General features: G+C 43.0%; 1 protein-coding gene across 11 annotated transcripts in view; it reads right to left on the reverse strand.

The window, feature by feature from the left end:
- GULP1 (GULP PTB domain containing engulfment adaptor 1) overlaps window positions 1–23,799 on the reverse strand; it is a 1,494,945-nt gene that overhangs the window by 353,605 nt on the left and 1,117,541 nt on the right. For all 11 annotated transcript variants that reach the window (XM_073558194.1, XM_073558195.1, XM_073558203.1 and 8 more), the window contains one exon: window positions 22,331–22,423. In XM_073558194.1, the coding sequence (XP_073414295.1) occupies window positions 22,331–22,423 (93 nt within the window). The remainder of the gene's footprint in view (window positions 1–22,330; window positions 22,424–23,799) is intronic.

Here is a 23,799-nt window from a genome sequence, read left to right on the forward strand (position 1 = left end):
ATGCCGCTTACACCTAAAGAACATCTCTAGAATCCGCCCTTTTCTCACCATGGAAACAACAAAAACTCTCACTGTCGCCCTGATCCACTCCCGCCTGGACTACTGTAATGCTCTATTAATTGGCCTCCCTCTCACTCGACTCTCCCCTCTCCAGTCTATCCTTAATGCAGCAGCCAGGGTTGTCCATCTGGCTAATCGTTACTCAGACGCGTCCGCTCTTCGCCAGTCGTTACACTGGCTGCCAATTCATTACAGGGTACAATTCAAAGTACTTGTTCTCACCCACAAAGCTCTCCACAGTGCGGCACCCCCTTACATCTCCTCCCTCATTTCTGTCTATCGGCCTAACCGACCGCTGCGCTCTGCAAATGACTTTCGACTAACCTCTGCCCTAATCCGTACCTCCCACTCCCGACTCCAAGACTTCTCCCGTGCTGCACCAATCCTCTGGAATGCTCTACCCCAAGATATTAGGACCATCCACAATTTGCATAGTTTTAGGCGCTCGCTCAAAACACATTTGTTCAGAGCGGCCTATCACATTCAGTAATCAAAGTCATGTTTGTGTGTGTGTAGCCCATTCACTATCTCCATCTAACCCCCACCCCCTGAAGATGGCTGGACCGTCATTGTAAATACATCATTGTAAATACAAACCTGTGCTTTGTATCTCCCCCACCTCATTGTAGATTGTAAGCTCCACGAGCAGGGTCGTCTTATTTCGCTTTAATTATTGTATTGTTAACGTTGTTACTTATGACTGTTGTGTTTGAAACTGTTCAACTGTAAAGCGCTGTGGAATATGTTGGCGCTATATAAATAAAGATTATTATTATTATTATTATTATTATTACTGGAGGCGGGGTTTCCAGACTACTTTATATATGCGTGTAATATCTAAATTCGCCAGTTGGAGGCGGTGTATCCAGCTGCACGTTTTATTATTTAAAGTCGCCTCACTGGAGGCGGTGTATCCAGGGTCACGTGTGTCATATGGGTTCGCCTTGCGGTACTTGCTGCGTCCAGACACACATGACCGTGACACCTGCAGGAGGCGCTGTCACCAGAAAATTTATCGGGCAACGGGAGGCGGGATACTGTCGGCGCAGGCGTGGATGTGGACACACGTGAGACAGCCTCTGCGGCTGCCTGCGCAGCAGCCACAGTAACCTTCGCAGCTGAGGCGGAACTCTTGAGAGTCACCAACCTGCCCTCCAGCTGCTGAATGTACTGCAATAGCTGCTGCTGCTGGTCCGCCATTACTAGCCAGACCCTGGCGCTAGTATAATGTTAGGGACAGCGAAACGTACTAAATATAAAATAACGTAAAGTGCGTTGGCCGTCCGGGGTCCACCGTGCAGAAGGTGTTAACACTGCTGCCAGATAATGTTAGGGACGGCGGAACCCACTAAATATAAAATAAAGTGCGATTGCCACCCGGGGTCCACCGTGCAGAAGGTGTTAACATTGCTGCTAGCTAATGGTGGACATACAATATGGCGGTATAACGCATGCGGGTTGAACGTCACCCAGGTGCGCTGAGCGATCTCTGTTTACTCACAGAGATGCCTTAAGTGCAAAACACAAAAAGGGCTGAGCCTGTTAGCGTCACAGGTCTCAGAGATGTGCACGCACGGTATATGGTCACAGGAGCTGGGCCCTAGGAAGAGGGTCAGCATCCATCTAGACCTACCGTGCGTGCGGCGTCGAAACTGCAGACACCAAGAGGAGTTGCAGACTGCAACACGACGAGAGACACTGCCGATAGTCGACAATGCCCGGAAGCAGGCGCACTGTCGGATACTAGCACTGTGGAGGATGCTGTAGAGGCTTGTAGCTTGACCCTGGCTGGTGCTGACTCTATAACTAAGTCCCTACACACTCATAATATCAGAGGGAGGGGATCTTACTGAGTTATTTGCAGGTTCATGCATCCATCATCATTCACACAGTTAGCAACTAGAGACTATACTAGAGCATGGCCAAGCGGCCATGCGAACCTTTTATAGCTGGGACCCGGACCTGGACATGTGACTCCCAATCTCCAATGGGAGATCGTCTCGTGAGCATGCTCAGTAGAGTGACGGAAAGACAGCCTCTGAAGCAATTTGCTGCTGAGCAGCCTGCGTTGCCATTACTGACCCAAAGGTGGCAGCAATAGCCAGCCCCACAGAGCAGGTCTGGGCAAGGCGTCTGGGAAGCCGGGATTGCTGAGCAATGTCCTCTGCGGTCAAAAGGTAATGGGAGACTGCAGAATGTGAGGCTCTGGATTCCTGTTGAACTGATGCAGGAACCTGACACCTAACAGAGGTAGGCACATGAAGCGGTATCACTGAAATGTCCCAGCAAGTTTATTCAAATGGTGTAAACTTCTCTGGTTAGATAAATCAAATGAATAGCTTTTCCCGGCACAGAGTAACATACAGGAAAAGAAAGGTACACAATCCATGTAGAACAGCAGGTCTGCCCGCACAGGTCAGTGTCTTTTACAACACACACAATGGAGGTCTCCACACCTCCAGCCACAGACACTGAATGAGGCAATTGGCCTCCATTTTATTCAGCAAAACACACCCCTGGGGTGAGATATGAGAGCGGTCACTCCCACCCATCTCTTATGACCGGTCGTAAAACCCGGCCCTGGAACAGCCCAAACAATCCTCTCAGTACTATATGTGCTGGAGCATACCTCCGAGTTAATATCACCACAGCTAATTGCCACAATGACAGCATCCATCTGGGAATGGTAGACTAAGGTCCGGAGTTGTGTGGTTTGCAGGGTTTTGCACTCCTTCATCACCTTTGACATGAATGGTGTCCCTTTGTCAGTCAGGATCTCTTTAGGCAACCCCGTTCTACAGAAGACATGGACCAACTCTCATGCTGGGCATAAAACATTCCCTTTATTAAAAGGTATTTCCCTTCAATGCCGAGTTGAAAGAAAACATGCTCCAAGGTTGGTATTTCATGGAAGCTACAAGTATTTACTAAAGAAAAAGACATGCCAGGAGATCCAAAAAGTTATCTCTTAATTTCAAAATATTGATGATAAGAATGTAATCATCTTTAATCTAATATATAATTGCCAATCAACTCTGTAACAGCTTCTAGCTTCTGGGGATTGTGTCACTTTCCCACAATCCACCTCGGCCGGAACTACGCCAACCGCCATATTGGAACACCCAAGTTATGGGTATTCCAATATGGCGGTCGGGATTCAAATCTCCCGCCCCGCCGGCTGAGCCAATTGATTGCTATACTATGGTTGATTTTTGTATTCAAGTATGGTGGTTCTGGAGATGTATTCCAGTTCTGATGATGGTTCTTATGATGTATTAATATACTGATTGTGGTTCTAGTGACAAATTCATGTACTGATGATGATTATTTATTTACAGAGGATGTTATGGTGCTGTATTCATGTACTATTGATAGCTCTGGTATACTATTTCTGTACTGATGATGATTTTGGTTTTGGATTTATATACCGATGATGGTTTTGGTGATGAATTCATTACTAGAACCATCATCACTCCATGAATACATCACCAGAGCCACCATCAGTACATGAATATGTCACCAGAACAACCAATAATCACTTTTGCTGCAAGCTGTATTTGATGCATGAGGGATGTAAAATCCATCATACATATTCCTTCATCTATAATGGGGTCCGTTTGGTTTCAAATAAAGTATCCAGCATTTGACAGATGCCCTACTAATGGAAGCTAATCGGCGCCCATTATAGTTAAACTACATTAGTTTCAATGACAGTCTTTGGGTTTGCCACTTAAAATATAGGAATCCAGGGACCAGGGATATCTAACTTTAAAATTGAAAAGGGTAACTAGCTATTCTAGTGGATGTGGTCATTGGAGCTGGACACGCTACTCATGGGGCGGGGGTGCATCTCTGACCCATTCTTTTGCTTTGGGGTGAGGTGGGCGGCACTTGGTCCATCTGCCTAGGACAGCAAAATACTTTGTCCCAGCCCTGGGTGAGTGCTATCTGATTTGTGCTGCAAATCGCAGTGTGGTGCCATTTTTTTGTCCCATAGTATAATATTAGTCAGAGCGCAATCCGATAAAACATTGTATAGCACTCGTCCAATGTATACACACGTGTGAGCAAACCCTTAAAGTAATCCTCATTTCTATTTTGCACTGCTGTTCAGTCCTTTGAATGCAGAGAACATAGACAATGTATGCTTTCATTCTGGTTGACATGTCCAGGAGGTACACACACATACTAAGCCTGTTATGTACTGTGAATTTGTCATTTTTGTTTGCATTTCATCTAAGAAGATAAATCATAGACATATTATAATATGGAGAAACATACATCTGTGGCAAAGGTTGCGAGTCACATTGTACCATCTTGATAACTTGTAACAGCAGGTGATCTCACATAAATGTACCACCATAAAGAAGGCGTTCATATGATTGTGGTCAGAGCGCGATTGTAGATGTTTCCCTCGCTCACACAGCTCTGACCGTGAGCATGTGAAGCAGAACAATCTCACCCCAATGTCAGACCTGTGTGAGCGCAGGGGGCAAAGTCACTGCGCACGCTTACGTGCCTCTCAGCAGTCTGTATCCTGCGCACGCTGTCACACCTGCATCTCACATACGGTGTGCACGCTGGGTGTTGGGAGGTGGGGGAACTTTTTTTGATGACATGATCAGCCAGATGATCGGCCACTGGGAGGATGATAAAGCTTGCAGGCAGAATAATGCTGGGGGGCGCCAGGGAGCATGCATCAGAACATGAAAGCTTGTTATTTTTGGAATGGAACATAATTTTAAATAACTGTAAATTGCAAACCATTTATTACCACATTTTCTGCATAGATAAATGTATTCTTTATAGTGGAACAACCCCTTTAAAGGGAATCTGTCACCCCTTTTTTGAGATATCATATAATGATATCATTCAATTGTGTGTCACATAAGGATTCTCTTAGTACTTTTGCTTCTCCCTGACCCCGCACCTTTCATGCATAAATACCTTTTTTTATATCGGTTCAGATGTATGTAAACTGCCACGGTCTGGTCTGATGGGCGGGGCTTATTCAACTGCTCCCCCCGCCCTGTCTTGCTCTACACAAGAAGAAATGCATAGAGCAAGACAGGGAGGGGGGGAGCAGTTGAATAAGCCCCGCCCAGCAGACCGGACAGCGGCAGTTTACATACATCTGAACCGATATAAAAAAGGTATTTATGCATGAAAGGTGCGGGGTCAGGGGGAAGCATATGTACTAAGAGAATCCTTATGTGACACACAATTGAATGATATCAGTATATGATATCTCAAAAAAGGGGTGACAGATTCCCTTTAATGGGACTAAGATATTCTATGTGACTCCACAGAACATGTTTCCACAATTCCTGATCCTCGTATCTTTGTGCTTGGTGATGTAAAGCTTGCATGCAGCTTCTCTCTGTGGAAATTGATGCCATCAAGCTCCTGGCACACAGTTTAAGTGCTATTTTTTGCCAAAGGAGGTTTGGATCTCTGTAGTTATTGAGTCAGCAGAGAGTTAGAAACTTTAAAGCACCACTCCAAATTCCATACCTCTAGTCTTATATTTACCAGCCGTTGTCTTTACCTGTTGTCAGAGACGCTCCGGTCGGTCTTCTCCTGGTTGTGACCTCCTGGATTGCTCCAGTGTTTGTGGGAGCAATCCGTCACTACTCTATGCAGGTCTGAGACCCAAAACGAGGTCAGAATTAGGGTCTTATACACTTACATTGAGAGCTTGTAACTGATATTTCTGAGTTGCGGTCACAAGAGGGTGGCACATGACTGGAGCGACACTGGGAAGACGGTAGCTGAAGACAGTAGCTGATAAGTATAATAGTAGGATCAGGGGCCTCACATTAGTGGCCACACTCCAGCAATGAAATAAAAAATTATGGAGTGGTGCTTTAGCTCACAATGTGCTTCAGCACTTGATGATCCCTCGCTGAAACTTTATGTAGTTTTCCTCTTGGCAGAGTTGCTGTAGTTCCTAAGCACTTCCATTTTTCAATAATATGACTCACATTTGACTGTGGAATATTTAGGAGGGAAGAAAGTTTAGAAACTGACTTGTTACAAGGGTGGCCTTCTAATACTGTTTGCAGCGGTGGAGTCCTGGGTTCAAATCTCACCAAGGACAACATCTGCAAGGAGTCTGCATGTCCTTCACCATCTTTGCGTCAGTTTCCTCTGATTTCCTCCTACACTCCAAAGTTATACTGATAGGGAATTTAGATTGTGAGCTCCATTGGGGACAGTGATGACAATGCATGTAAAGTGCTGCAGAGCAAGATACCGCTATATAAGCAAAAACATAATAACAATAATACTGTACCGAGCTAGAGTACAGTAAGTACAGTACAATTTTTTTTTCGTAAATGTTTTTAAAGATAAACTGCATGGCTAGGTGCTTAATTCTAAACATCTGTGGCCATCGGAATGAGGAAAATAACTGGGTGCAGTAATTAAGAGATGTGTCCCAGTACTCTTGTCCATATACTGTAAATTAACAATGCATAAGCCATTGATTAATGTAAATTTAGGTGTGGATTAATGCTTTATTTTATGCTGTGATATTGCAGCATTATATTACTTGAGCAAAGGTAAGTTTTACTAGATATGTAATACAGTTGTGCTCAAAAGTTTGCATACTTTGACAGAATTTTTTTTTTCTTGGCTGTGTTTCAGAAAATATGAATGATAACGCCAAAACTTTTTCTCCACTCATCGTTAGTGGTTGGGGGAATCCATTTATTGTCAAACTACTGTGCTTTCTCATTTGAAATCATAATGACAACCCAAAACATTCAAATGACCCTGATCAAAAGTTCACATACCCCATTTTCTTAATACAGTGCATTGCCCCCTCTAACATCAATGACATCAGTCTTTTGTAGTAGTTGTGATGAGGCTCTTTATTTTCTCAGATGAAAAAGCTGCCCACTCTTCTTAGCAAAAAGCCTCCAGTTCCTGTAAATTCCTGGGTGGTCTAGCATGAACTGCGTGCTTGAGATCTCCCCAGATTGGCTCAATGATATTGAGGTCAGGAGACTGAGATGGCCACTCCAGAACCTTCGATTTGTTCTGCTGTAGCCAATTACTGATTGACTTGGCCTTGTGTTTTGGATTGTTGTAGTGTTGAAACATCCAAGTACGTCCCATGCGCAGCTTCCGGGCAGATGATTGCAAATTTGTCTCCAGTATTTACTGATAACGTGCTGCATTCATCTTTCCTTCAACTTTGACCAAGTTTCCTGAGCCTTTGCAGCTCACACATCCCCAAAACATCAGCAATCCAACTACATGCTTTACAGTAGGAGTGGTGTTCCTTTCATCATAGGCCTTGTTGACGTCTCTCCTAATGGAAAGTTTTTGGTTGTGGCCAAAAAGTTAAATTTTGGTCTCATCACTTCAAATTACCTTGTTCCAAAAGTTTTGAGGCTTTTCTCTGTGCTGTTTTGCGTATTAAAGGCGAGATACTTTGTGGCATTTGCGCAGTAATGGCTTTCTTCTGGCAACTCGACCACGCAGCCCTTTTTTCTTCAAGTGTCTCATTATTGTGGATCTTGAAAGAGCCACACTGCTAGTTTTCAGAGCGTCCAGTATTTCAGCTGATGTAATTTGTGAGTTTTTCTCTGCATCCCGACCAATATTCCTGGCAGTTGTGGACAGGGCACACAAGCCAAGGCAGCCCATATTCAAATCAATTAAATAGGAGTGTATCTTCTGTGCAGCCTTTTCTGTACAGTTTGTGGGTGAGAGCACTAAGGGAGTTAAATAGGTAAAAAAAATTACAATATACATCCCTCCTTGTCTTTAAAAGTTGGGAGATACGGCATTCTATGACTGCGCATATGCCCTGTGACCCTGCAGATATTTTTTGTTTTAAAAAGAAAAAAAAATTGCAGCATGCTGTGAGTGGCTCCCAAATTCGGATCATGCGCACCTATACAAATCTATGGGTGTGTGTGACACATCGGACTACTGTCTGATGTAAGCGGACACAGAATGGAAAAGATCCAAAATTAGATTCTTCGTCTCCTCAGTACCTGTGATACTGTTATCTCATGCGAGAGAATCAGATCAACATAAACTAACACTGATCACACTTGGATCAAAGTGTGATCAATGTCATTACCATAATCGATCCGATTCTCTAGCATCATCAATCGTGTGAACGAGCCCTTATTGATATCACCACAAAAAGAAAAAATTAAAGGGATTGTCCAACTACTAAAAATGGCCAGTCCTCCAGCCAGTCCTGCACTAGGAGCTTATTTGGCCAAGACGATCTGATTTATATAGGGACCAATTGTCCAGCACTAATAGAAATCAGATATTCTTGGCTGAATAAGCTCCTGGTGCACAACTGGCTGGAGGACTTGCAGAAAACGATATTCTCAACAGCCCCAAAAGTCAGCCAGTTCAGGAACAGAGAATAGAAACATGATGAGGGGTTGTCCACTACTTTAACACTGATGACCAATCCTTAGGATAGGTCATCATGTTTGTTCTGTGTTGGTGCAACACCATGGCACCACCGCAAGTCAGCTGTTCTCAGTTACAGAACTGCACAGCACCGCTCAATATACTGTATAGTGGCCACAACTGGGTTCTGCACATCCGCCGCTTTATTTGGATAGGTACCAAATGTGCAGTACCTGGCCACTCAGTATACATTAGGTGGAGCTGTGCCGTACCTGAGCAGTTCCCACCGGCACCGAGTACAGCTGATCTGCAGTGGCGTCAGGTGTCACACCCACACAGATCAGACATTGATCACCTATCCTAAGGATAGATCATCAATATTTAAGCAGTGGGTTGAAATAGACACTAACTCACCCAGTGATCCAGATTTCTGCAGATTGGACAGGAATGACAACAAACCACGGGCGACTGCTGGTCTGGAGCTAATTAGGTGGCTGCTAGGGTTGTACATAGAAATCATGGGGCCCCAGAGCAAAATGTCTTAATAGCTCTGCACACAATATGATGGCCCCACCTACAATCCTGCACATAATATAATCGCTCTACACATCGTCTTGCACATAATATAATGGCAACACGAATAGTCCTGCAATAATATAGTGGTAACACATAGAGTCCTGCACATAATACAGGGTGGGCCATGAAAATGGAAACATCTAAATAAAATGGGAATGGTTGGTGATATCAACTTCCTGTTTGTGGAACTATGGAAGGGAGAAAACTTTTCAAGATGGGTGGTGACCATGGTGGCCATTTTGAAGTTGGCCATTTTGGATCCAACTTTATTTTTTCCACTGGGAAGAGGGTCATATGACACATCAAACTTTTTGAGAATTTCCCAAGAAAAACAATGGTGTGCTTGGTTTTAACATAACTTTATTCTTTCATGAGTTATTTACAAGTTTCTTTGTTTATAGCCATTGACATGTCGTAGAGGTTAACACGTGAGGAGCGGATAGAAATGGTGTTGATGTGTGGTGAACGCAGTACCCGGGTCATTGCAGCAGATGTCAATGCAAGACACCCTACACAAGAAAACTGTCACATTTCCCATTTTATTTACAGTTGGTGTATCCATATAAATGGTCCACCCAAAAAAGTTTGCCTCATCACTGAACATAATGTTCTGTGTAAACTGTGGGTCCTGTTCCAATTTTTGCTTTGCCCATTCTGCAAATTCAGCGTGCCGATCTGGGTAATCCTCGTTGAAATGCTGCAGCAGCTGGATTTTGTAAGGGTTCAATTTGTGAGTAGCTAATATTCGTCGAAGGGATATTTGACTGATGCCAGATCGGCACTCTGAATTTGCAGAATGGGCAAAATAAAAATTGGAACAGGACCCTCAGTTTACACAGAACATTGCGTTCAGTGATGAGGCAAACTTGTTTGGGTGGGCCATTTATATGGATACACCTAAATAAAATGGGAATGGTGACAGTTTTCTTGCGTAGGATGGTCCTGCAAACAGTCCTGCATGTAATATAATGGCTCCACATGTAGTCCTGCACATAATATAATGGCAACACATACAGTCTTGCACATAATATAATGGTCACACATATAATGCCCCATACATAGTATGATGGCCCCACATATAATGCCCCATGTACAACATGATGGCCCCATATATAAAGCACTATATACAGTATGATGGCCCCACATATAATGCCCCATATACAGCATGATGGTACCACATATAATGCCCCATATACAAAATGATGGCCCCACATATAATGCCCCATATACAGCATGATGGCCCCACATATAATGCCCCATATACAGCATGATGGCCCCACATATAATGCCCCATGTACAACATGATGGCCCCACATATAATGCCCCATATACAGCATGATGGCCCCACATATAATGCTGCATGTACAGCATGATGGCCCCACATATAATACCTGATATACAGCATGATGGCCCCACATATAATGCCACATGTACAGCATGATGGCCCCACATATAAAGCCCCATATACAGCATTATGGCCCCACATCTAATGCCCGATGTACAACATGATGGCCCCACACATAAAGCCCTATATACAGTATGATGACCCCACATATAATGTCTGATATACAGCATGATCGCCCCACATATAATTCCCCATATACAGCATGATGGCCCCTCATATAATGCCCCATGTACAGCATGATGGCCCCACATACAGTATAATGCCCCATGTACAACATGATGGCCCCACATATAAAGCACTATATACAGTATGATGGCCCCACATATAATGCCCCATATACAGCATGATGGTCCCACATATAATGTCCCATATACAGAATGATGGCCCCACATATAATGCCCCTTATAGAGCATGATGGCCCCACACATAATGCCCCATGTACAACATGATGGCTCCACATATAAAGCCCTATATACAGTATGATGGCCCCACATATAATTCCTGTTATACAGCATGATGGCCCCACATATAATCCACATGTACAGCATGATGGCCCCACATATAAAGCGCCATATACAGCATGATGGCCCCACATATAATGTCTGATGTACAGCATGATGGCCCAACATATAATGCCCCACCTACAGCATGATGGCCCCATATATAATGCTGCATATACAGCATGATGGTCCCACATATAATTCGCCATATACAGCATGATGGCTCCATATACAACATGATGGCTCCACATATAAAGCCCTATATAGAGAATGATGACCCCACATATAATGCACCATATATAGAATGATGGCCCCACATATAATGCCCCATAAACACAATGATGGCCCCACATATAATGCCCCATATACAGAATGATGACCCCACATATAATGCCCCATATACAGCATGATGGCCCCACATATAATGCCTGATATACAGCATGATGGCCCCACATATAATGCCCCATGTACAGCATGATGGCCCCACATATAATGCTGCATATACAGCACGATGGCCCCACATATGCCTGATATACAGCATGATGGCCCCACAAATAATGCCCCATGTACAACATGATGGCCCCACATATAAAGCACTTTATACAGTATGATGGCCCCACATATAATGCCCCATATACAGCATGATGGCCCCATACACAGCATGATGGCCCCATACACAACATGATGGCCCCACATATAAAGCCATATATAGAGTATGATGGCCCCACATATAATGCCCATATACAGCATGATGGCCCCACATATAATCCACATGTACAGCATGATGGCCCCACATATAAAGCGCCATATACAGCATGATGGCCCCACATATAATGTCTGATGTACAGCATGATGGCCCAACATATAATGCCCCACCTACAGCATGATGGCCCCATATATAATGCTGCATATACAGCATGATGGTCCCACATATAATTCGCCATATACAGCATGATGGCTCCATATACAACATGATGGCTCCACATATAAAGCCCTATATAGAGAATGATGGCCCCACATATAATGCACCATATATAGAATGATGGCCCCACATATAATGCCCCATAAACACAATGATGGCCCCACATATAATGCCCCATATACAGAATGATGACCCCACATATAATGCCCCATATACAGCATGATGGCCCCACATATAATGCCTGATATACAGCATGATGGCCCCACATATAATGCCCCATGTACAGCATGATGGCCCCACATATAATGCTGCATATACAGCACGATGGCCCCACATATAATGCCTGATATACAGCATGATGGCCCCACAAATAATGCCCCATGTACAACATGATGGCCCCACATATAAAGCACTTTATACAGTATGATGGCCCCACATATAATGCCCCATATACAGCATGATGGCCCCATACACAGTATGATGGCCCCATACACAACATGATGGCCCCACATATAAAGCCATATATAGAGTATGATGGCCCCACATATAATGCCCATATACAGCATGATGGCCCCACATATAATGCCCCATATACAGAATGATGACCCCACATATAATGCCACATATACAGCATGATGGCCCCACATATAATGCTGGATATACAGCATGATGGCCCCACATATAATGCCTGATATACAGCATGATGGCCCCACATATAATGCCCCATGTACAGCATGATGGCCCCACATATAATGCTGCATATACAGCATGATGGCCCCACATATATTGTCTGATATACAGCATGATGGCCCCACATATAATGCCCAGTGTACAACATGATGGCCCCACATATAAAGCACTTTATACAGTATGATGGCCCCACATATAATGCCCCATATACAGCATGATGGCCCCACATATAATGCCCCATGTACAGCATGATGGCCCCACATATAATGCTGCATATACAGCATGATGGCCCCACATATAATGCCTGATATACAGCATGATGGCCCCACATATAATGCCCAGTGTACAACATGATGGCCCCACATATAAAGCACTTTATACAGTATGATGGCCACACATATAATGCCCCATATACAGCATGATTGACCCACATATAATGCCCCATATACAGCATGATGGCCGCACATATAATGCTGCATATACAGCACGATGGCCCCACATATAATGCCTGATATACAGCATGATGGCCCCACATATAATGCCACATGTTCAACATGTACACACATATGATGCCCCATGTACAACATGATGGCCCCACATATAAAGACCTATATACAGTATGATGGCCCCACATATAATGCCCCATATACAGCATGATGGCCCCACATATAATGCCCCATATACAGCATGATGGCCCCACACATAAAGCACTATATACAGTATGATGGCCCCACATATAATGCCCCATGTACAACATGATGGCCCCACATATAATGCCCCATGTACAACAAGATGGCCCCACATATAATGCCCCATATACAGCATGATGGCCCCACATATAATGCCCCATATACAGCATGATGGCACCACATATAATGCCCCATATACAGCATGATGGCCCCACATATAATGCCCCATATACAGCATGATGGCCCCACACATAAAGCACTATATACAGTATGATGGCCCCACATATAATGCCCCATGTACAACATGATGGCCCCACATATAATGCCCCATGTACAACAAGATGGCCCCACATATAATGCCCCATATACAGCATGATGGCCCCACATATAATGCCCCATATACAGCATGATGGCACCACATATAATGCCCCATATACAGCATGATGGCCCCACATATAATGCCCCATATACAGCATGATGGCCCCACATATAATGCCCCATGTACAGCATGATGGCTCCACATATAATGCCCCATATACAGTATGATGGCCCCACATATAATGCCCCATGTACAGCATGATGGCTCCACATATAATGTCCCATATACAGCATGATGGCCCCACATATAATGCTGGATATACAGCATGATGGCCCCACATATAATGCCTGATACAGCATGGTGGCCCCACATATAATGCCCCATATACAGCATGATGGCCCTACATATAATGCCCCATATAGAGCATGATAGCCCCACATATAATGCCCCATATACAGCATGATGGCCCCACATATAATGCCCCATGTACAACATGATGGACTCACATATAAAGCCCTATATACAGTATGATGGCCCCACATATTATGCCCCATACACAGCATGATGTCCCCACATATAATGCCCCTTATACAGAATGATGGCCCCACATATAATGCTGGATATACAGCATGATGCCCCCACATATAATGCCCCATATACAGCATGATGGCCCCACATATAATGCCCCATATACAGCATGATGGCCCCACATATAAAGCACTATATACAGTATGATGGCCCCACATATAATGCCCCATGTACAGCATGATGGCTCCACATATAATGTCCCATATACAGCATGATGGCCCCACATATAATGCTGGATATACAGCATGATGGCCCCACATATAATGCCTGATACAGCATGGTGGCCCCACATATAATGCCCCATATACAGCATGATGGCCCTACATATAATGCCCCATATAGAGCATGATAGCCCCACATATAATGCCCCATATACAGCATGATGGCCCCAGATATAATGCCCCATATACAGCATGATGGCCCCACATATAATGCCCCATGTACAACATGATGGACCCACATATAAAGCCCTTTATACAGTATGATGGCCCCACATATTATGCCCCATACACAGCATGATGTCCCCACATATAATGCCCCATATACAGAATGATGGCCCCACATATAATGCTGGATATACAGCATGATGCCCCCACATATAATGCCCCATATACAGCATGATGGCCCCACATATAATGCCCCATATACAGCATGATGGCCCTACATATAATGCCCCATATACAGCATGATGGCCCCACATATAATGCCCCATGTACAGCATGATGGCCCCACATATAATGCCCCATATACAGCATGATGGCCCCACATATAATGCCCCATATACAGCATGATGGCCCCACATATAATACCCCATATACAGTATGATGGCCCCACATATAATGCCCCATATACAGAATGATGGCCCCACATATAAAGCCCTATATACAGTATGATGGCCCCACATATAATGTCCCATATACAGAATGATGGCCCCAAATATAATGCCCCATATACATCATGATGGCCCCACATATAATGCTGCAAATACAGCATGATGGCCCAACATATAAAGCCCCACATACAGCATGATGGCCCCACAAATAATGCCCCATATATAGCATGATGGCCCCACATATAATGCCCCATATACAACACGATGGCCCCACATATAAAGCACTATATACAGTATGATGGCCCCACATATAATGCCTTGTATACAGCATGATGGCCCCACATATAATGCCCCATGTACAGCATGATGGCCCCATATACAGCATGATGGCCCCACATATAATGCCCCATATACAGCATGATGGCCCCACATATAATGCCCCATATACAGCATGGTGGCCCCACATATCATGCCGCAAATACAGCATGATGGCCCAACATATAAAGCCCTATATACAGCATGATGGCCCTACATATAATGCCTGATATAGAGAATGATGTCCCCACATATAATGCCCCATATACAGCATGATGGCACCACATATAATGCCCCATATATAGCATGATGGCCCCACATATAATGCCCCATATACAGCATGATGGCCCCACATATAAAGCACTATATACAGTATGATGGCCCCACATATAATGCCCCATGTACAGCATGATGGCTCCACATATAATGCCCCATATACAGCATGATGGCCCCACATATAATGCTGGATATACAGCATGATGGCCCCACATATAATGCCCCATATATAGCATGATGGCCCCACATATAATGCCTTGTATACAGCATGATGGCCCCATATATAATTCCCCATACACAGCATGATGGCCCCACATATAATGCCCCATATACAGTATGATGGCCCCACGTATAATTCCCTTATATAATATAATGGCCCCAAATATAAACCACCATATAGTGTGATAGCCTCACATATTCCCCCCAAATAGTATGATGGCCTCACATATACCACCTATATAGGGTGATGGCCTCACAAAGTACTGATTGATTAAAAAGAAATAACTAAAAATACTCACCTCTCTTCTTTTCATTTCCTGCTGCTCCAGCCGGGCCATGAGTGCGACTGCAGCTGCAACGTCACTAGGGCAGGCGAGCAGAATGCACACTCTCTACCCACAGGACGCGCTGAGATATAAAAGTGTCAGCGCATCCCTGGCTCTAGCCACATGTGCGTCACAGCGTTCAGTTGATGAAGGCTGTGTGCGCTCACCCTGCCCCTGGACTTACTGAACCCTAGCAAACACCCAGAAAATTAAAGGGGACAGCAGCCATAGAAACAGTCTGGCGCCCCCAAACAGCGCCACACCGCGGCCCATCAGGCAAGTGCCCAGAAAGGCAGATTAGCAATCAGGGCCTGGTAGTGGATGAAATGTTTGTTGGTCTACCTGACCGTGGATTTGTTTTTACAGAGCCCCTGATTTTCCATTTGTCAATCACAGTTTGAACGCTGCTGACTGGCATTATCAATTCCATGGAAATCTTTTTGTATCCCTTTCCTTTTTTATACAGTTCAACTACCTTTTCTATAATTACATTGACAATTCCTTTGCTTTCCCCATGACTCACAATCCATAAACGTCAGTGGCTGGATGAAAGATGCAAGAGTCTGTCTGGATGCCAGAAACTCATTCAGCTTTTATGCACACACACTGATTACAAGCAAACAGGTCACACGTGAGGATGTTACCTTTAGTAGCCATTCAAACCCATTTGTGTCAACTTCTGTGCATGTTATCAAGCCAAAATAATCAGGGTAGGTAAACTTTTGATTAGGGTCATTTGATGTTTTGGGTTGTCATTATGATTTAAAAAGAGAAAACACAGTAGATTGACAATAAATGGCTTTACCCAACCACTAACCATGAGTGGAGAAAACGTTTTGGTGTTATCATTCATATTCTCTGAAAAAAGGCCAAGAAAGCAAAAATTCTGCCGAGGAATGTAAACATTTGAGCACAACTGTATATTTGCAAATTAATATACAGAGTATAGCTCACAGAAAAATACTGTGTTTTCATGAGCATAGTCACGAGTAGTGTTGAGCATTCCGATACTGCAAATATCGGGTATCGGCCGATATTCGCTGTATCGGAATTCCGATACCGAGTACCGATATTTTTTCAATATCGGAATCGGAATTTCCCATAATGCGATGAGCCACTATTGTGGCTCTGATTGCCTGCCGAAATGACATCATCATGAAGCGCGGTCTGTGCGCATCATGATGCGCCGTCAGTTTGGGCCTTCCGGGGGGTCTTTGCCGACTGCCCGGGGGTCTGTACCGGCCTGCCCGGGGTTCTGTGTTGGCCTGCCGGGGGTCTGTGCCGGCCTGCCGGGGGTCTGTGCCGACTGCCAGAGGGTCTGTACCGGCCTGCCCGGGGGTCTGTACCGGCCTGCCGGGGGTCTGTGCCGGCCTGCCGGGGGTCTGTGCCGACTGCCCGGGGGTCTGTGCGGACTGCCGGGGGTCTGTACCGGCCTGCCAGGGGGCTGTGCCGGCCTGCCGGTGGTCTGTGCCGATTGTCCAGGGGTCTGTGCAGGCATCGTCCGATGGGACATATATATACTACATGCATGCAACATACATACATACTACATTCATACTGCATGCATGCAACATACATACATACATACTACATACATACTACATATATACTACATGCATACTACATATATACCACATGCATGCAACATACATATATACAACATACTACATATATACCACATATATACTACATGCATGCAACACACATATATACTACATATATACTACATGCAACATACATACTACATATACTACATATATACTACATGCATGTAACATGCATACTACATATATACTACATGCATGCGACATACATACTATATATATACCACATGCATGCAACATAAATATATACCACATATATACTACATGCATGCAACATACATATATACTACATATATACTACATGCAACATACATACTACATACATACTACATATATACCACATGCATGCAACATGCATACTACATATATACCACATATATACTGCATGCATGCAACATGCATACTACATATATACCACATATATACTACATGCATGCAACATACATATATACTACATATATACTACATGCAACATGCATACTGCACATATACTACATGCATGCAACATACATATATATGACATGCATGCAACATGCATACTACATATATACTACATGCATGCAACATACATATATACTACATACAATACATTCATACAATACATACATATAGACATACAGTACATATAACATAGAGTACATACTCACCATCACTTGTCACTTTGTTCCCCGAAGCCATTGTCATCTGTGGAATAAATATTAAAATAACAAACCACCAATATACTTACCCCTGATCCGCAGAAGTCCACGAGTGTCCCACGATGATCTTGCGTGGAGAACAGCAGCATCAGCTGATGCTACCGTTCTCTACAGGCTCCATGAATCCAATGACGGGAGGTAGGTATCTTTCCGCACTGTATTCCTCCGCCACTGTAAAAAAAAGTCCCTAGTCTCACTTTATGGCAAAAGCTGCGTGGGAAATTTCTCACACAGCAATGAGTGCATGATGAGCCATCCCTGAGGAAGGAATCCGTGCTATTCCGAAACTAGTTGGAATTTTGGCTCAAGCAGCACTCTTGTTATCAGACATCACGTGATTGCGCGCCTCTCGTGATCTGGATTATCATCGCAGGTCCTGCCAGATTCACACCACGCTGACCGCGGGTGTCTACAATCTATAATGCGGCTGGTATGCTGACCGCCGCTGGACTGTGTCTACTTTGGTGAGCGATCATTTATGCTCTTTTCCCTGCTCTCACGCCATTCACGTGGGATCTATCACCATCGGAGAATTATCGGACGTTTGCCAGCACCTGGAGCCTGTTACCGGCCGGAACAGAGCTCGGTATTTTATTTTATTTTTTTTTCTACTGATTGAGAGACTTCCTAAACGATTAGCAAGTATATGCCGCTGGCTTCTACCGCTCAAAAGCAAAAGTCCGCTCACAGCAGTGAATCTACTGTTTAAAAGTCTGTTCACATTAGTGAACCATCGGGTGTTTCCCACTGCACTCCTATTCAGAGGTAATAGTCACAGTGGGGGTATGTGCAAGGTACATTTATAGCACTTTATGGTTCCCCCAGTGTGTTTGTTTCTGTTTTTATTTATGTCTGCATAGTTAGTTTTTATCTACTAATTGAGAGACTTCCTAAATGATTAGCAAGTATATGCCACTGGCTTCTATTGCTTAATAGTCCGCTCACAGCGGTGAATCTACTGCTTAAACGTCTGTTCACATTAGTGAACCACCGGGCGTTTCCCACTGCACTCCTATTCAGAGGTAATAGTCACAGTGGGGGTATGTACAAGGTACATATATAGCACTTTATGGTTCCCCCAGTGTGTTTGTTTCTGTTTTTATTTATGTTTGTATAGTTATATGGTAGGTGTTTTTAATTAACTATTAGAACGCAATACCGACCATGCTCTTAGTCACTAGAGTCTAACCCGGACACTTCACATTTTTTTTTTTTTTTTATGACTTTGCATTTTCAGATTTAAAACTTATGCTTTGTTTTGTCTTTTTGTAGTTTGATCCATCAATACTCAGTACCCTCTAACATCTAATGCTTATGAGTTTATTGCCTTGATCCTACAGGTAACTATATATATATATATATATATATTTTATTCTCCATTGATTCATAGCGCGAGTATCATTTTGTTTAAAATAACAAACCACCAATATACTTACCCCTGATCCGCAGAAGTCCACGAGTGTCCCACGACGATCTTGCGTGGAGAACAGCAGCATCAGCTGATGCTACCGTTCTCTACGGGCTCCAGGATTCCAATGACGGGAGGTAGGTATCCTTCCGCACTGTATTCCTCCGCCACTGTAAAAAAAAAGTCCCTAGTCTCACTTTATGGCAAAGCTGCGTGGGAAATTTCTCACACAGCAATGCCATAAAGTGAGACTAGGGACTTTTTTTTTACAGTGGCGAAGGAATACAGTGCGGTAGGATACCTACCTCCCGTCACTGGATTCCTGGAGCCCGTAGAGAACAGTAGCATCAGCTGATGCTGCTGTTCTCCACGCAAGATCGTTGTGGGACACTTGTGGACTTCTGCAGATCAGGGGTAAGTATATTGCTGGTTTGTTATTTTAATATTTATTCCACATATGACAATGGCTTCGGGGAAAAAAGTGACAAGTGATGGTGAGTTTGTACTCTATGTTATATGTACTGTATGTCTATATGTATGTATTGTATGAATGTATTGTATGTAGTATATATGTATGTTGCATGCATGTAGTATATATGTAGTATATATGTAGTATGCATGTGGTATACATGTAGTATGTATGTATGTTGCATGCATGTAGTATATATGTAGCATGCATGTTGCATGTAGTATATATGTATGTTGCATGCATATAGTATATATGTGGTATATATGTAGTATGCATGTTGCATGCATGTAGTATATATGTGGTATATATGTAGTATGCATGTTGCATGCATGTGGTATATATGTAGTATGTATGTATGTTGCATGCATGTAGTATATATGTAGTATGTGTGTTGCATGTAGTATATATGTAGTATATATGTATGTTGCATGCATGTAGTATATATGTAGTATGCATGTTGCATGCATGTGGTATATATGTAGTATGTATGTTGCATGCATGTAGTATATATGTAGTATGTATGTATGTTGCATGCATGTAGTATATATGTGGTATATATGTAGTATGCATGTTGTATGCATGTAGTATATATGTTGTATATATGTATGTTGCATGCATGTGGTATATATGTAGTATGCATGTAGTATATATGTGGTATATATGTAGTATGCATGTTGTATGCATGTAGTATATATGTTGTATATATGTATGTTGCATGCATGTGGTATATATGTAGTATGCATGTAGTATATATGTGGTATATATGTAGTATGTATGTTGCATGCATGTAGTATATATGTAGTATGCATGTTGCATGCATGTAGTATATATGTAGTATATATGTAGTATGTATGTTGCATGTAGTATATATGTAGTATATATGTATGTTGCATGCATGTAGTATATATGTAGTATGTATGTTGCATGTAGTATATATGTTGTATATTTGTATGTTGCATGCATGTGGTATATATGTAGTATATATGTAGTATGCATGTTGCATGCATGTGGTATATATGTAGTATATATGTATGTTGCATGCATGTAGTATATATGTGGTATATATGTAGTATGCATGTTGCATGCATGTGGTATATATGTAGTATGCATGTAGTATATATGTAGTATGCATGTTGCATGCATGTGGTATATATGTAGTATGTATGTTGCATGCATGTGGTATATATGTAGTATGTATGTATGTTGCATACATGTAGTATATATGTAGTATGCATGTAGCATGTAGCATGTATGTAGTATGTATGTTGCATGTATGTAGTATGTATGTAGCATGTAGTATGTATGTAGTATGTATTTTTTTATTTTACATTCCACACATTAGCCGGATGATGGGACTACTACTTTCCCATCATTGGCTAATGTGTTAATCACCGTCATGGTAGCAGGCATTGCCCGATGGGACTTGTAGTCCCATTGGACGATGCCTGCACAGACCCCCACAGCCTGCACAGACCCCCGGACAGTCGGTACAGACCACCGGCAGGCCGGCACAGCCCCCCCGGCAGGCCGGTACAGCCCCCCGGCAGGCCGCACAGACCCCCGGGCAGTCGGCACAGACCCCCGGCAGGCCGGTACAGACACCCGGGCAGGCCGGTACAGATCCCCGGGCAGTCGGCACAGACCCCTGGCAGGTCTGTACACACCCCCGAGAGGCTGTACAAGGACAGAAAAGGGTTTTTCTTATTCCGATACCGGAAGTCCCATAGACTTGAATGGGACTTCCGGTATCAGAATCGGCGATACCCGATACTTTTTTCATATTGGGCTGATACCATCCGATCCGATATTTTAGGGTATCGGATGGTATTGCTCAACACTAGTCACGAGTGCTAGATTGGAAAACAGAAATTGTTTATAGTGCTGAGAATATTTTGAGATCTGGAATTGATGGAACACAAAGCATGTATTACAGTAGCTACATCTTAGCTACATTCTATTCTACATCTTATTCTTCATTTTATGACTAAACACCTTTAGTTATATAAAAAGTTATCAACCATAGAATAAACAAGATGAATTCCTTACAGGTGAGGAGGTTAGATCACTTATTCTTAACTGCTTCTCCAAATCTTGGACTTTATATTTTAATTCTGTATTTTCAGTCTCAAGTTCCTGAATCTGCAATATAAGTACATGAGACATTAAGAGTTAAACATTTGTGCAGAAAGTCATGTATTTTGTAACAAAGATTTACTATATGACATACCTAAGGATGACTAGTCACCACCAAAATGTGTGAAATACCATGCTTTCTCCCAAATTCCTGTTTTCCGTAACCACTTTCCTTTTTTAAAAATGTGTTTGTTCTCTTGCACCTCATGCTCATACCATACAAATTAGCTGTTTGGTACCCTAGTAGATGAATAAATTGACACTGGAGAATGTTAGTTATTCAGTGTGAACTGGGCACAAACATTTCTTGGTCATACATTGTCCAATGAAATAAGGCATTGTAAAATACCATGTGATCCTGCTCTCCTCTATACACTTCAGATCCGAGAGAAGTATCTACAAAGCAGCAGAAGCACAGTAAGGGAATGGAAGACTGAATATTATCTGTACAGCTGGGAAAAGCACAGTTCACACTTTTTGGGTGCATGTGATAGCACTTCACTGCAAAAGTGCAAACCATCCATATACGAAATATATACTGCATTGTAACCTTTATTGTAATCCACAGTACAATCTCCCCAAGCAATGATGTAAAATGTAGTTTACAGTAATAAAATAAACCTATTACGGTAATTTGACATAGCTCATGTGCAAATAACAATCTGTCACAGCGTCCTTACAGTTAGGTCAACTTAGTCTAAAAAATCCCATAAACTAAAACAAATTCCAATGAAAGGTCTGCAAACGTTTTTTTTGTCTCTACCAAGAGTATTGATCACCACAAAATGTCTACCAAGATCTGCCAACTGGAATTGGGTTATTTTAAAAAATGGCTGACAAGTGTTACATGTGCAAAGAAAGTTTAACAAACTGCGACGTAATCCAAGTTCGAGAAGGGTGCTGATGTCATAAATGAAAGAAAGTATCCTGAGAGGAGACAGCGTTGCTGTCACTGCTGGCTGTAAAGTGCATGTGCAATGTCAAAAATGGTATGTGAATAAAAAAGACATTCATTCAATGAAATGTGAGTCCAGTAAACCCGAATAGAAGAAAAATGAAGGAGCGTCTGCAGCACCTTTCATGTTTGTCTGTTCTGTGGGTCACTTGTTTCCCTTTGAGGTTCTGACTACAGATACATTTGACAGGACTATCAACAAGTGCTGTGAAAGTCGTTCAGATGACTTGTCATTGAGAGTAAAACGGCAAATTAAGTACTATGATGGAGCTCATCGTGCAACTGACTGCAATACATTGGTGTGAAAAAGTGACTGCCCATCCCCCTTAAGGCCTCTTTCACACTTCAGTTTTTTACAATCAGTCACAATCCGCCAGGTTTTGAAAAAAATGGATCCTCAATTTTCCTTTGAGGATCCGTTTTTTTC

This window comes from Dendrobates tinctorius, unplaced genomic scaffold, assembly GCF_039654945.1.
Source record: "Dendrobates tinctorius isolate UK_male_01 unplaced genomic scaffold, ASM3965494v1 ptg000254l, whole genome shotgun sequence".
Lineage (NCBI taxonomy): Eukaryota > Metazoa > Chordata > Amphibia > Anura > Dendrobatidae > Dendrobates > Dendrobates tinctorius.